Consider the following 13,564-nt stretch of genomic DNA (forward strand, 5'->3'; position numbering starts at 1 on the left):
TCAGTTTCTTATTTTACTGTACATTTTAGCACTGATTGATCACCGCATATCAGTTTTCACCATCTTGTTTGGTCCATATTTAAAGAAATCCTTAAATTTATTTAATTTTTTTTTTTGCTTAAATTCTCTAAGGAAGGGAGATAGGTTTAAATATATTTTCTTCAGACTTTATTGAGAAATTCCAAGTTGAGAGAAGCAGGGATGTGAATAGAGTCCATGGTGATGGAGGATGGGCTGAATGGAAACAAAACTGGGAACATGTATTTGAAGTCTAGCAGCAACTGTGGAGGGTCGTTTCGCTCTTGCAAATGTGCCTGCGGAACGTGGAAGAAAAAGAGCATAATGTCAAGTGTTATATTTCTATTAGCATTTGCAACACTTAACAGAATAAAAGATCTGAAGAGAACACCCCTATGGAAGCTAAGGTTCCAGATTCATTCTGAAGGGCAGGGGTGGCAAATTCATGCCTCAGGCTACATCTAGGTACATCCAGTCCAGGGCACAGAGCAGTTCCAGCTCAGGGCACGCACTGGTGGCAGTAGCTCTAGCTCTAGTACAGGGCATGCAGTACTGCTCCAGCTCCTGCTGTGTCCCCACTGCTGGAGCTGCCACCGCCACTGTATGCCTCATGCTATGGTGGCAGCTGTAACTCCAGCACAGGGCACACTGGCTCTGGCATGGAGTGGTGGCAGAGCTGGCAGACAGGGTAGGGCCACAGCAGTGGTGACAGGTGAAGCGGCTGGGTGTGGCTGGTGCATCAGCTCTGGCTCGCCGTCCTACGCCTGACTGGTATGCCTACTGGGGGCCAAGGGCCTCAGATTCTGCAGAAGACCACATCGCCTAACTTTCTGTGGCCTGCCAGTAGCCCAGTTAGGCAGATTCTACTCACAGGTCATACGTTTGACACCCCTAATGCAGGAAACTTATTTTGAACCAATACAAACACAACTTTCAGCATAAATTACTAACAAACTACAAAATAGTCTCAACACACGCAGTAGTAAAATTCATCTCTTCACACCGCTCATTAGTAACTTGTGGATCTCACTTTCACAGGTTGTTGTAAAACAGGCTTCAGTAGTAGAAGGGCTTAGGCAATTTTGTGGAGAAAATGTCTGTCTTGTAAGGACAAGCAGGCAGGGATGCAATTTCAGGTTTAGAACCTCCCCCAACCAGAGACCCTAGTAACTGGGAGGATCTGGATCACTACACAAGCTCTGTTTATTACACACTTCCTTTAAGGCATCCACCACTTGCACTGTCTGAGACAAAGATGCTGGCCGAGACGGATCCTTGGGCTGGCAGCTCTTACGTTCTCCATGAATGTTGATTGCATCTGACTGAGGAGAGTGTATTTTACATAGGGTTTTTTTCTGAATGATTCTGGACACAGCATTTAGAGAAGACTGAAACTAGCGTGTGCTCTTACCGTTAGGAAGCTGAGAATAAAGACTATCCTAGAAGTATCTGAAGCATTAAAAAAAGAATAGTGTTGTGACCTGGACAGACATCCTCTGTATTCTGGTTGACCCAGCTGTGTTACAGGCCCTCTCGGGCACAGAGGAACATTCCCGAGTTGGATCAGGAAAGTTTGGATACTAAATGCACAGCCCCTACAGATCCCGCTCCAGGTTTTTGGTGTGCTTGTGTGCTCTATGGGGGCAGGCAAGCCAGATGTGTCACCTCACTCTCATCAGTCAGAGCTCTACAGAATATCACTGGTGAACCAAGCATTTCTTTTCTGATAAACCCCTTCATTTTCAACCCCTTCCCTCCGTTTTGCAGCCATCTCCCTTGAAGCAAAGGAAGACCAGAATCCTAGGTGTTTAAGTATTCAGTTAAGGGTTATATAAATACTGAGATAGAAGGAAGCAGGATTTACACTATATTTTGACCACACTTTATTAAGTTGGGCTCTTTTGCAATGCAGGGTACTATATGAATATATTTTTTAATCTTTACTATATATGAAAACATGAAAATGCTTTCAATTTTTTAATGGAAACTTGCATTTTTTCATATCCTAAGACATGTAAACAGAAAAAACATTAAAGAATGGCAACATCTTGTAATATATTTTACTTAAGTTTCCTAGTGCTCTTTTTCTACTCTATACAGTGGCACATTTAATTCATCAAATGAATTATTAGGGAAACATCCACATTTAAATTTTCAGTAATATGATTCTTCTAGTGTCTAATCAGGAAATGGAATTTCCATCACGGGAAGCCGCAGGAGGGAGCAAGAGAAGCTAGTTGGTGCAAGTGCCTCTGGGGGTTTTTTTGCCCAGAATACTGAGACTAAAACAGCCATCCAGATCGGAAATGTCACTTAGCACTAATTACTACAATGTTTTTTTTGTCGTCTTTAAGCGCTTTTCTAAAAACCACCCTATCTTGTCTCATCTGCGCTATTCATTCAGACCCACTCAACCTTGAGTTCTTTTTCTCATAAAACAAGGTTATGCTTTTGTATGTTAATGTAAAATTAACACAAACCAATTATGGTAAAATGCAAAAATTAAACAGCAACAAGAAACCAATGAGTAATTCTAAGAACCACAGGCCAATAGTTCTAGATTCTTGCGCATGATTTATTTCCTAAATGTAATTGATATTCAAGACATGCAAAATCATTTTAAGGCTACATTTTGCATTTATACATCACCTACCACTGCATGGTCAGGAATGATCCCATAAACAAGAGGTGGAGGAGGTGCTGAGCCTTAGATCTTTCTCCTTCCTGTGCGGTGGGACATAATCCCCCGCCTCCCCCTCAATTTTGTCTAGTTACTTGTTGGCTAGAGCATACTTTCCTCCACCTGAAAATCTGTTCTTTTGCTAAACAGTGGTGAAGGACTGACACAGGCCTTCCCAGAGATGACTGCATTTCGATAGTCTTAATAAGCCCATTTAGTGGCTATGAGCTGTGGGTGATTCTTCAGGATGAAAAAGGTCACGATTAACAATAAAGCCATCCTTAAACAGTAGTCGTCACAGCAGGTCTGAGGGTTTTGGTAAAGGAGTGAAGGCAGCCTTCCAATTAGAGAAATGAATTACAAGCATTAAACCTTTGTAAAATGGGTTAGCAACACAGAGAAACTGAGATGGTCATTAATGTGATACCTGGTTCCATGTCATGGATGTTTAACTTACCTGAATGTTTCTTATGAAGGCTACAGTCACACGCTCTTCAAACTCATTCACAGGAGTGTAGAGATTTAGTATTTTTACAATCTGTTGAAAACAAAACAGGGTAACAGTCATGAGAAGCTGGTCTTCTCCATGGAAGTAATGCTACTAACTGTGTTCTTGATGCGGTCATCGTCCTAGAATTGTGTCAGTCCCATGTAGGACACAGCTAAGGAGTATAAACTGAGACACAACACTGTGTTCCTTCATATAATCAGAGATATGGGCCAACCCACCTCATACCACATGAATCCTCAGAAACTCAGGAAAAATTAACAACTGAAAGATTACTTAAGTTGAAAAACTTGCCCGAGAGAGAGAGAGAAGTGCAGAACAAAGCACACATTACGCCCAATATGCACCTTTGCACTTTGCCATACCCATGGGGGAGCCTGGCTTAAGTCATGGCACAGTGGTATTTCTGAAGCTTTTGCATGCCCTTCCCAGCAAACCATTTCCTCACATATTCATCACTTATTCTGTTTGGCTGGGATGATCTAGTTGGAGGTGGTCCTGCTTTGAACAGGGGGTTGGGTTACAGGACCTCCGAGGTCCTGTCCTACCCTAATTTTCTATAAGTTATGGTATCTGTCAAGCTCATCACTTAAGTTAGTTTGTCAGTTGACAAGTCCCAGCCAAGAAGTGGCTTTGCACAAGGGACTCCTGTCCAAGCACAGTGCTGCCAACTGAAAATAGCCCCTCGTTGGGAAAGCAGTATGGAATCCAGAGAGACTCAGGACAGGCAGACCTGCTCCCTTTGTCATGCTTCTGCAGCAACTTTACTAGTCCTTTCTTGGCCCTACCAGTTCTAGAGCTTCTCATCCTTGAGGCCCTATGATCCTCACTCACTCAACACAGCTGCTCCAAAAGGATGCACGTGGGTTCAAGAGGCTGCAGAAATGGTGGTTCAACGGGAAGGAAGGAGAAACCAATAGGATGAATGAGGTAAAAGAGCAGCACCCTGCACCCACCCCTGCTCCCAGTCCCACATGACTGCAAGGACAGACACTCAGAAGGGACGTCCTCCTGCACAGAGGCAGGATGTACTATTCCTAAATGATCCGAGACAGATGCCTCTCTGTCAAATCCAGTGGCGTACAATTGAACAAGCAAGATTAGGGGTTTACTTCCAGTGAAGTCCACAGGAGTTGTGCCACTGATTTAAATGAAAACCTGGTCAGATCTCATTCATCTAATAGGTGCATTTGAACAGAAAAGCTTAAGTGTTTGTCACCTCAAAAACCACTTGCTGTGAGACCAAAGCTTTGAGGGTCAGTGAATTTTGGTCTGTAGCACATGAAGTTTGAGGACTACTGATTTATACTGTATGTCTCTCAGGGCAGGACCTGTCCACAGTCCCACCAACAGCACTATAAAGCAATGCTGAATGGCATTTACAAGGTCTGAGCAGGCTCAGCTACACGTGTTAGCACAAGACAGTACACAATCCTGTAGCACCTCAGCTTCTCAGTGAAGGCTGACAGAATACTGCTCTTTCCCACTCTTCCCTTCAGCAATCAGTGCCCCAGGGCATAGATTTCTTATCTGATCCCGTTCCCTTCCCACTTAGCTGCTTTGTAAGGGGCTCACAAAATTTGGTTCAAAAGAAAGTTTTTATTTTAGAGGCTGCAGCACAAACTGACAAATGTCTTAACTTCTCTGTTTATGGTGAAACTGGAGGACAGCTCACAGACTCTGAGGCAGTACTACTATAGATCAGGGGTCAGAAACATACAGCTTGCAGAGCCACTGGACCCAGCCTGCAGAGCTGATCAGGTTCTCCTGTGTAAGGCAGCAAGAAGCTGTGCTCATGCTGCAGCTGGGGCACATGGAAAAGTGGTGGCAGGGCCACCTGCTGCTATAGATATTTAGAAAATACTGCTGTAGGAGTCATTTCCACCAGTTGAGCAGGGTGGAATGTTTTCAGCGGGGTGTTCACTGTGTTACAAATTACACTCTTAAAGCCACGTGCAGTTCATTCTAGGCTGGGGCAATGATCACGCAGAGCAAGCATCCAAAGTCAGATACAGAATCTTTATTCGCTGCAGCGAGGTGCCTCCAAGGAGGGACCCCGCCTACCAGTTATAATACTATTTTATACCTTGTTAGTACGTCAGCATTAGTTCGTGATTAGCTCGTGCTTGTAAGAATACCCAATCATCTACTAACTAAATTACTATTCTATCCAATCAAGTGACATTGTGCACGTGAACACCGAAGTTTAACTCTCACGACTGCATGTTTTATATATTCTTGCCAAGTAGTCTGCTTAAAAGAAAACAATTTTTGTACTGCTTTCAAGGTTTTTCTGTTGACGAGGCTCCTCTGTTGACCAGATTCAGCTAGTTTCATATCTTATCAGTAACCCTTTACACAGCACTTCTCTTCTTACCCATCTAATATGTGCTGTGTCTGCTTCTCTGTATTGAGGTTAAAGGTAAAAGAAATGGCCTTACTTCTATATTGCAAAATCCACACACAACAACTGCATATAAAAGAAGCATTGCTACTAAGTACTAGGACTAGCCTGCCAGAGCACATTCCCATCAGAACTGCCTCAGCCACATAAATTCAAGGCAGACGGGACACTCAAAGGAAGTGTCACCTGCATCCAAGGGAATTAAACCTGGGCCCTACAGCTGCTACTGAAGCGGGAAAGACAGGAGAAGCGCAAGAAATTAGCTAAGAATCCACTAGAGACTGGGCTGATCCTGCAATGGCCATATATAGAAAGCAGACTCTAAATGCCGGGGTGGGGCTCAGCATCTAGTCACTTAAACAGCACTCTCATATCCTGAGGACCGGACCAGAATATCAGAGAAAGGAGTATGTTGCTCAGACCTTGGAGCACTTGAGAATTGCCATACCCTACAGCACTTCAAAATGGCATCCTTGCTGCTGCAGTGGATGGGAAGGAACCACTCACACCTGCTTGAGAGCAGATGCCCTCCCTGTTGCTTACCTGCTGCATGGTAAGGGATGTACACAAGGAGCAGATGGCCTCGGCATCTTCTGAAGTTTTCTTTTTCAGCTGCAGGAGTTGTGCTGCCTGGATCAGGGGCTCCATGGTCTGTGCTGCTCCACTTTGTTGCAGGTTCTTTCCATGCAACCATTCCTCCAGCTGGCTGATGTTAAACCTGAACCCACACACACACACACGACATTAGTTCAACGGTCTCTCTCTCAGGGCTCATTTACAGTGAATGAAATGTGGCAGTGCTGGAAGGAGCAGAGATTTTGATGCATATTTGTGATGCATTTGGGTTAGGTTGTCCAGAACTTCACAAGCATTTGACAAAGTAGAATGAAGTAGGCTGTTGCATGCAAAAGCTCATGCCTCAAACAGTTAGTCCCCAAGGTGCCACCCAGCGCTGCCTTCTGCCCAACTTCAGACTAACCATAGTGACTGTAGCAGTAGCAGGGCACAACAAGGAGGTATTTACAGACTATGTGGAATCTGTGATTTTGAGAAACAAGGTCAATGAGATGCTTGTTTTAAATCTTCATTTAAGGTAGAAGGCTGGTAAACAATTGTGGCTCTTTTGCAAGTTTATGCTAATTACACTCTGGAATTTCTGATCACTGCAAAAGGAGCTCTAGGTAAGACAGCTACTTGGCACCCCGACTTCATAACTGGATCTGCAGGGCAGACCCTGAGGCCTTCGGAGAGCCTGTCTGAGGCCAGAGAGGCAATGCAGAGTCCGTCTCCACAGCTGTAACAGCAGGATGGAGGCTTTGATACCCTAACATTCGCTATGTTAGATATGTCCAATATTGCAATTTAAGAAATCAGGCACTGTGACAAACCCTGAAATGAGGTAGGTGGAGTGAACCATCCATTACATGATTATATGATACATTACTCTGCAGTTACATACATCAGCAATTGTGTGCTGCTTCTTCTACTGTTGGTCTCTTATGGTTTCCTTGTTCCATTTCACACAGCTTTGCAGATCCCATAAGATTTCTTTCCCTATTCTGCAGCATTCCAGATTCACACAATTCACAAGCAGTTGTCTCCTTACCAGGGCCTCAGGTAACATCCTACCTGAGCTGCATGCCAGTGCTCCACGAGCAGACATCCTTCCTCAGCAGGAGGTTGTTCAGCGTGACAGCATTAATCATGTAGAACAGCTGCTTGAAGGCTTGCTGGATGATCTCCGGGTCCAGGCCCTGCTCACACATGATGCTGTGAAAGGTGTTCAGTTGGCGAACGACTGCATCTAAGCTGTAGGTGTTGTCGCCATCTGGCATGCTGGAGGATCGCTTCCTGTAGCCCATTGGCTTCACACCAGAGAGGCCCTGGATGCTTTCGTTTTCCAACATTGCAGACACTAGGACAGAAATCAGAAAAGATGGAGATGAAGCCTGCATTTCCCCCGGCAGCACAAGGAATGATTTCGTATATTACTAATGCCCGTAGCCTGCCAGCTTTTAGTGTACTACTTGAGAATGCAATACAATACAATAACCAGCTGAACCGACTGGAGAGAGGACTCCGAGGCAGGGACTGCTAGTTTCTACTACCTGCTCTGGCAAACTCCTTGGAGAGTCACTTAACCTTTCTCCATCTGTAAGTGGGGACAATTAAACTGACTCTCCCTACCTCAATGGTGTGTTGAGAAGATTAAGTAGTTAATGGCTATAAAGCACTGTGAAGATAAGGTCCCAGATATTAATATTAAAAGCAGAAGAACTCAGGTAACATACGGTAGAAATGACAAACACCTCTCCAGTGAGATGTAATAAATTTTCACTATATTCCCAATACCCAACCTTACATTCTGCACTTAAAAAGATTAAGTGGCTTGAGACAGAGAGATGAGGAAAGGGGTAAATTCTTATAACCTGGCAACATGATAACTCATGGAGGAATACTGTTCTCAACAAGAAGCACAACAGAGCACAAGATGTGATGTCAGAAAGGGAATGGATAGGAGCTGTTGGAAAGCCTTTTTGAAAGGGGAAACATTTGCTGACAATGTAGTCTGTTAGACCGCAGGCTAGTGTCTCCAGGAAGTGATGACAGCCTCACAGCTACAGAATTGTTAATATAAATAGTTCCATAGAGGGAGGTGGACAAAGCAGTTCTGGAGGTATATTCTCTTTTATTATATTGATTGTAAATCAAAATAGACTTCATTTCTCATGGGATGTTTGGTCCTGCAGTTTGGATGCAGCCTTCATGGCTACACTGCTGCTTAAAATAGTGGGGTTAAAGTTTAAAAACAGTATCACTCAAAATACTATCATTTTCAAGTAAGCAACCATTAATGGTGGAGATGTGCCCAAAGATTTATGGACTTTTTTTTTAACTATACCTTTTTAATGCCACCTTAGTTAAGACATAAGGCTGCTTAAAGATGTTTAAAAGTAAAAGGTGCTTTACTTTAAAGTCAACCCACTCCTGCACCGAGCCCAGCATATACCCAGAAGAGGCACTGCATTAGTTGGACCCAGCTCACCCAACATCCATATAAATCAGGTGCTTTAGTGGGGCTTTTTTGGCACTTATCTAATAGCTGAGTGAATCAGCTTTAGATAAAACATGCCAAAAAGCCCCACTGAAACACCCAATCTATACAGATGCTGCAAAGCTGAGTCGAACGAATGCACCGCCTCTTTCAGTAAAGCACTTTTAAAAAAAAAAATATCTGTAAGCAGCCTTTATGTCCCTAAAAACTTAAGTGTTGCATACTTACCTATCATGGGTTGCAGCATGCCTTCTGCTATCTTAATAAGCTGCTGATAGATCTGAATGGAGAGGTCACTTAAAACCTGGCGATACTCTGTGAGATCGAAGTTCTTCAGACAGTGCTCATTCTGCTTAGCAGTGTTTTGCGTCATAAAACCCTAAAAGGAGGAAAACAACAGTACTAGGTTGATCATTCCACTTTAGTACAGGCCAGTAACATTATATTAAAAAAATATCTAGAAACATTTGTCTTCCTACGTACTGTGGTTTTTGAAGTAACAGCTGTAAAGAAAGACTTATAAATGATCTAAGCTTTATTTAACAGCTTATTCACAATGGATTTTCCCTCTTTAAAGAGAAGTATCATTAACTAATCACCCTCCTTTTAATTTTACTAAAAGGTAAAAATGTGTGTTAATTAAAAGATAAAGCACATGTCCCATTGAAAATGCCTCATCAGTTCTTCATTAAACACTAGCTATTTATTCATTATACTGTGAACACATGCTTCAAAGCCACCAGGAGCCAATATTTTAACCTCAGGGTTAAAACGTCTATAACAATTGAAATATTTGCATGATAATAAAATGATATCTTGACTTCTTGATTCACTTATTTGCTACCTGATTAACAACTCTGACTTTCTGCAGGCATCTTCCAGTTCTTGCAGCTGTGGTTTTGATAACACCATCTAAGAAGCTTATGAATTTCCCTCACCAGTTGAATTCTCCCCCTGTATTTTCAAGACCCGAATACTGCAAATGTATTCTCATATTGCCACTAAAATCAGTGGACTCTGTACGTGGTCCTTGCTGGTAGCTATAAAGCAGCATAACCTCTGTTTGAAGTGAGCATGGTGCATAACTCATGTTTGTACAACGGCTTTGTCAAGCTGCAATAAGACAGGAGATGTGCGAGTAATAATTCCCCCAGTTTTCTAAATGAAACAAAAAGCAAGATCATTTGGGGTTAATCTGAAAGAAAAATGTTTGTTTTCTTGGGGAAAAACAACAAAAAACAATCCTCTTTTGGATGATCAACACTAATTTGGAGCAACACATTTGATAAGCTAAATCAGTCAAAATATTAAAATAGCAAACAACTCCACTGCCACTACTATCAACATCTCCCCATAACAAAACCATCAGAATTCATGGTTCCTACATATCTTTCCCAAAACGTGATAATACTTGATCCAATGCACTAATGCAATGGCAACTATGCAGGTGAAACTAAACACCAACTATGCACCTGATTGAATGCTCATAAAAAATATAAAGGATACCCCTCACCCCATTAGGAGCACACTTCTCACAGAACAGCCACTCCCCCTCTGACCTCACTACTCTACCTCGTACCTTTAAAAGGTGATCTTGGGACCACAAATTTCTAAGCTGGTTGGACACTAAGAACCAAGGACTAACCACTGAGATGGGGGAAATATAGCACGTCATAAAACCAAACTCCTGAATTCTTTCCACACATGAAAGGTGAAAATGAACCTCCTATCTTTTGAAAGGCCTTGATTTCAGTTTTTCTTCTGCTAATTGTATGCATGCTACCCCTGGGAGTCTCTCTCATCCCCACTCACTGCTGTTATTTACTATGCTGTGCCTAGCTCCTGGTCAGACGAGGAAGAATGTCTTGCATTCAAAAAGCTTGTCCAACTGATCCCAACTATATAGCTGGTTCATTAAAAGCTAGCACCCTAACAAATCCTTGCCTCTTGAAAAATAATAATAAAAACATTCAGAAAACCTTGGAAATGCCAAAGCAAATTGTCTCAACTTTTCTAAAGTTCTCAGTCAATAGTATTCCTTGAAGTTTACTCAACTTTTGGTGCAGACAGAAGTGAAGCTCCTGGGTCTAACTCATGGCAATTCACAGAAATTGCCATGAGTTAGAACAATCCCTCAGATCCAACAGACATTAGCTATTGGATCGAGAGGGTGGAGGATCAGCTCCAACTTGTAGCCAACCCAGGGAGACAGGCTTTGTCTTTTCCTGGCTCAGCCTCCCCTTCTCCCTCTGCCAGCTCCACTGTCGCCTCTGGATGGGAGTGGGTAGAAGGCAAGGGAAGGAGGTCTGGGGTCCTCTCAGCCCTGCTGGAGTGGGAGGCGGGTAGATTGGAGGTGAGGGAGTCCAATCCACCAGCCCTCCCCACTCCAGTGGGGCAAGAAAACCCCAGAAGGGACCTCCCTCCCCTGCCTTCTCCCCACTCCCATCCAGAGACAGCAGCTGAAGCAAACAAATTAAGTCACTCCACTCAGAGTGAATCTGTCATGTAAATCGGAGGGCTCTGCAGCTGTGCTCTTCTGTTTGGGCTCAGCTTTAGAGCGCTTTCAAGGGGCCGACTGTGCGTCAACTGTCATTTCTGTATGCGCCCTTTGTGAATAGTTGTGGTCAACCTGAAACTGCATCTTTGGCAGACAAATTACTACCCCAAAAGAGATATGCAGTTTTAGTTACAGGGGTTGTAGTTAAATGTAATATTGCTACAGAGACAGCAGAGGGCACTGAGAAGTAAAAATCATTGTTAACCAAGCCGCAACCACAGTTCCTCTATTAAAAAAAATAATCTTGGCAATACAAACCTGATTTTTTATAAAGACACTAAAACCTAAAGAATATAATGTGTTATGATTCTAAGGCAACATTCATCTTGGACAAATCTTCTTCCCTGTATCCTCTGAAGCCTGACTTCACACTAGTTAACAACACATATCAAGAGTCAATTAAAAAGGAAGCTACCGTGGCTCTGTTCCAAATGCTAGTACCATACCATATGGCTGTAAATACATCTCCTCAATGCCCCTGTGATTAGATACTGTGTAAACATGCATTATATTATGTCAGCTGTGATAATCCGAGTCTGTCGCAGGGATCAAAGTAGATTGACAAATTGAAGATGTGAGAGACCTACAAAATGATATCAAGGCAGTAAGCATAAAGTTATTAGCGCCCCCCCCCCCAAAAAAAACAACAAACCCCAACAGGGGTCTGGAGGAGGGGGGAGAGGAAATTTCTTTAAACTTTTCTTCTGTGAAAAAGGTCAAATGAATGAAAAGCCCAATGCTACAGGCTGACTGCATGAAAAACCTGTTGGAATAGTTTGAGCACTCTCAGACTGGCCCCAAAGAAAGCAACTTTTCCAATCAGAAACCCCCTGGGAGTTTAATTGCAAGTGCGACATTCCCGTATCAACAGAACGCGAGGGAAAGGTCATCACATTACATTTTAAGGGGCCCAAATTCTGCTCTGAAGCCAGTTTTACTCCAGCCAGTCTTCATGGATTCGTCACTGGGGCCATCCTGAGTTGCATCAAAGTCAAGCCCTGAATGTAACAAGCCCTCAAAGCTATTTACCATTTCAGCATGATCACAGAGTCCTACACTACAGCCTGAGCAAAGCTGTGAGACAACACAGCCTGTGGAAGGAACAGCAACATTTAAAAATGTGGGCACACTTCCTCTTAGAGCTCCTTACCGTATCCCCGCTGTACTGCTTTAGGCAATGCAAGAGGCGACACGTGTTAGCCAGCCAAAATGACGTCATCTGAAAGTCATCGTTGTGTTTCTGTGGAGAGCAAAATTAAACGTGAGCTTCCTCTCCAGCAGGTGCAGGGGCAGGTTCAGATGAGGCTTTTTGCACACACAAAGCTCTATGACCTACATGCACACAAAACTCAGAGGTACCAAAGGGCACATTCTTTCCATTCCTATACGAGACCTGGCTGACGCTTACTCTGACAACCAGAGTGCCAAATCCCGCTCTTTGGATAAACAGTATAAAACCACAGCCATGTCAGGCAGATAACTGGAGCTATCCTGGGCTTGCCACAGCATAGAGCAGAGCAGGGCCTGACCCATTTTATTTATATGAACTAATCAAAAATCACACACTTTGAAGCATAAGAAGATCACCTGTAGGGATCAGGAAGGCCTCTGCTAGGATGAATGACTCCTCACTGGGATGCCACTGACAAAAGTGGGATCCTGCCTCTGTGGCCTAAGTGCCATAAGACTGGGGGTGCATTGATTTTGGGGGTCGATAACCGATTTTTAAGGAGGGATATCAGCTGATAATGATCTGATTTCTGATACAGCTGTGTGCAGCTGGCAAGTCTGTTGTAGTAAAAGGGGAGTGGGAAGGGAAGAGGTGTGGGGGGGGTGCGCAAAAAATCAATACCCCCCGTGGTAAGGGAGGGAGTGGGGCTGGGGCAGGTGCTGCCCAGCTTGGGGGAGGCTGGCGCCTGACAGAGCCGCAGCTTGTCCAGGGCCAGGAGCGTGTGCCCCCAGATCTGTGCTGGGCAGGCCAGGGAGGCTGCAGCTCTGCACTCAGGGTGGGTGGCAGCAGCACTGGGAGGGGGCTATGGGGGGCTGCAGCCACCCCAAATTTTGCCACAACCCTACCCCCCCAGCACTGCCACTGCCTGCTCAGAGCACAGCACAGTGCAGTCCTCAGCCCGCAGCTGCAGCCTGCCCAGCACAGATCCAGGGGCACACACTCTCCCCGCTACATGCCCTCCTGGACAAGCGGTGGGAGCTGCCGGACAAGCCACCAAATGAGCAATGCACAGCGGCAGGAGTTGCCTCGGTGCCCTCCAGATGAGCCGTGGCTCTGTCCTGTGGCCTGCCCAGGCCCCAGGCCCACTCCCTCCCTCACCACAGGGGGCGTT

The 13,564-nt window shown here is 44.2% G+C and overlaps 1 protein-coding gene across 1 annotated transcript in view; it reads right to left on the minus strand.

Moving 5' to 3' along the window:
* The window catches only part of MYO5B (myosin VB), a 98,547-nt gene continuing 84,983 nt past the window's right edge, over positions 1 to 13,564 (minus strand). Inside the window, exons 15-20 of the mRNA XM_019518298.1 lie at positions 12,373 to 12,462; positions 8,894 to 9,044; positions 7,240 to 7,525; positions 6,154 to 6,328; positions 3,156 to 3,236; positions 1 to 314 (exon numbers count right to left, since the gene is read on the minus strand). Coding sequence (XP_019373843.1) covers positions 162 to 314; positions 3,156 to 3,236; positions 6,154 to 6,328; positions 7,240 to 7,525; positions 8,894 to 9,044; positions 12,373 to 12,462 — 936 coding nt within the window. The 3' untranslated portion in view covers positions 1 to 161. The remainder of the gene's footprint in view (positions 315 to 3,155; positions 3,237 to 6,153; positions 6,329 to 7,239; positions 7,526 to 8,893; positions 9,045 to 12,372; positions 12,463 to 13,564) is intronic.

This window comes from Gavialis gangeticus, unplaced genomic scaffold, assembly GCF_001723915.1.
Source record: "Gavialis gangeticus isolate Ggan-Ray unplaced genomic scaffold, GavGan_comp1, whole genome shotgun sequence".
NCBI classification, from domain to species: Eukaryota; Metazoa; Chordata; order Crocodylia; family Gavialidae; genus Gavialis; species Gavialis gangeticus.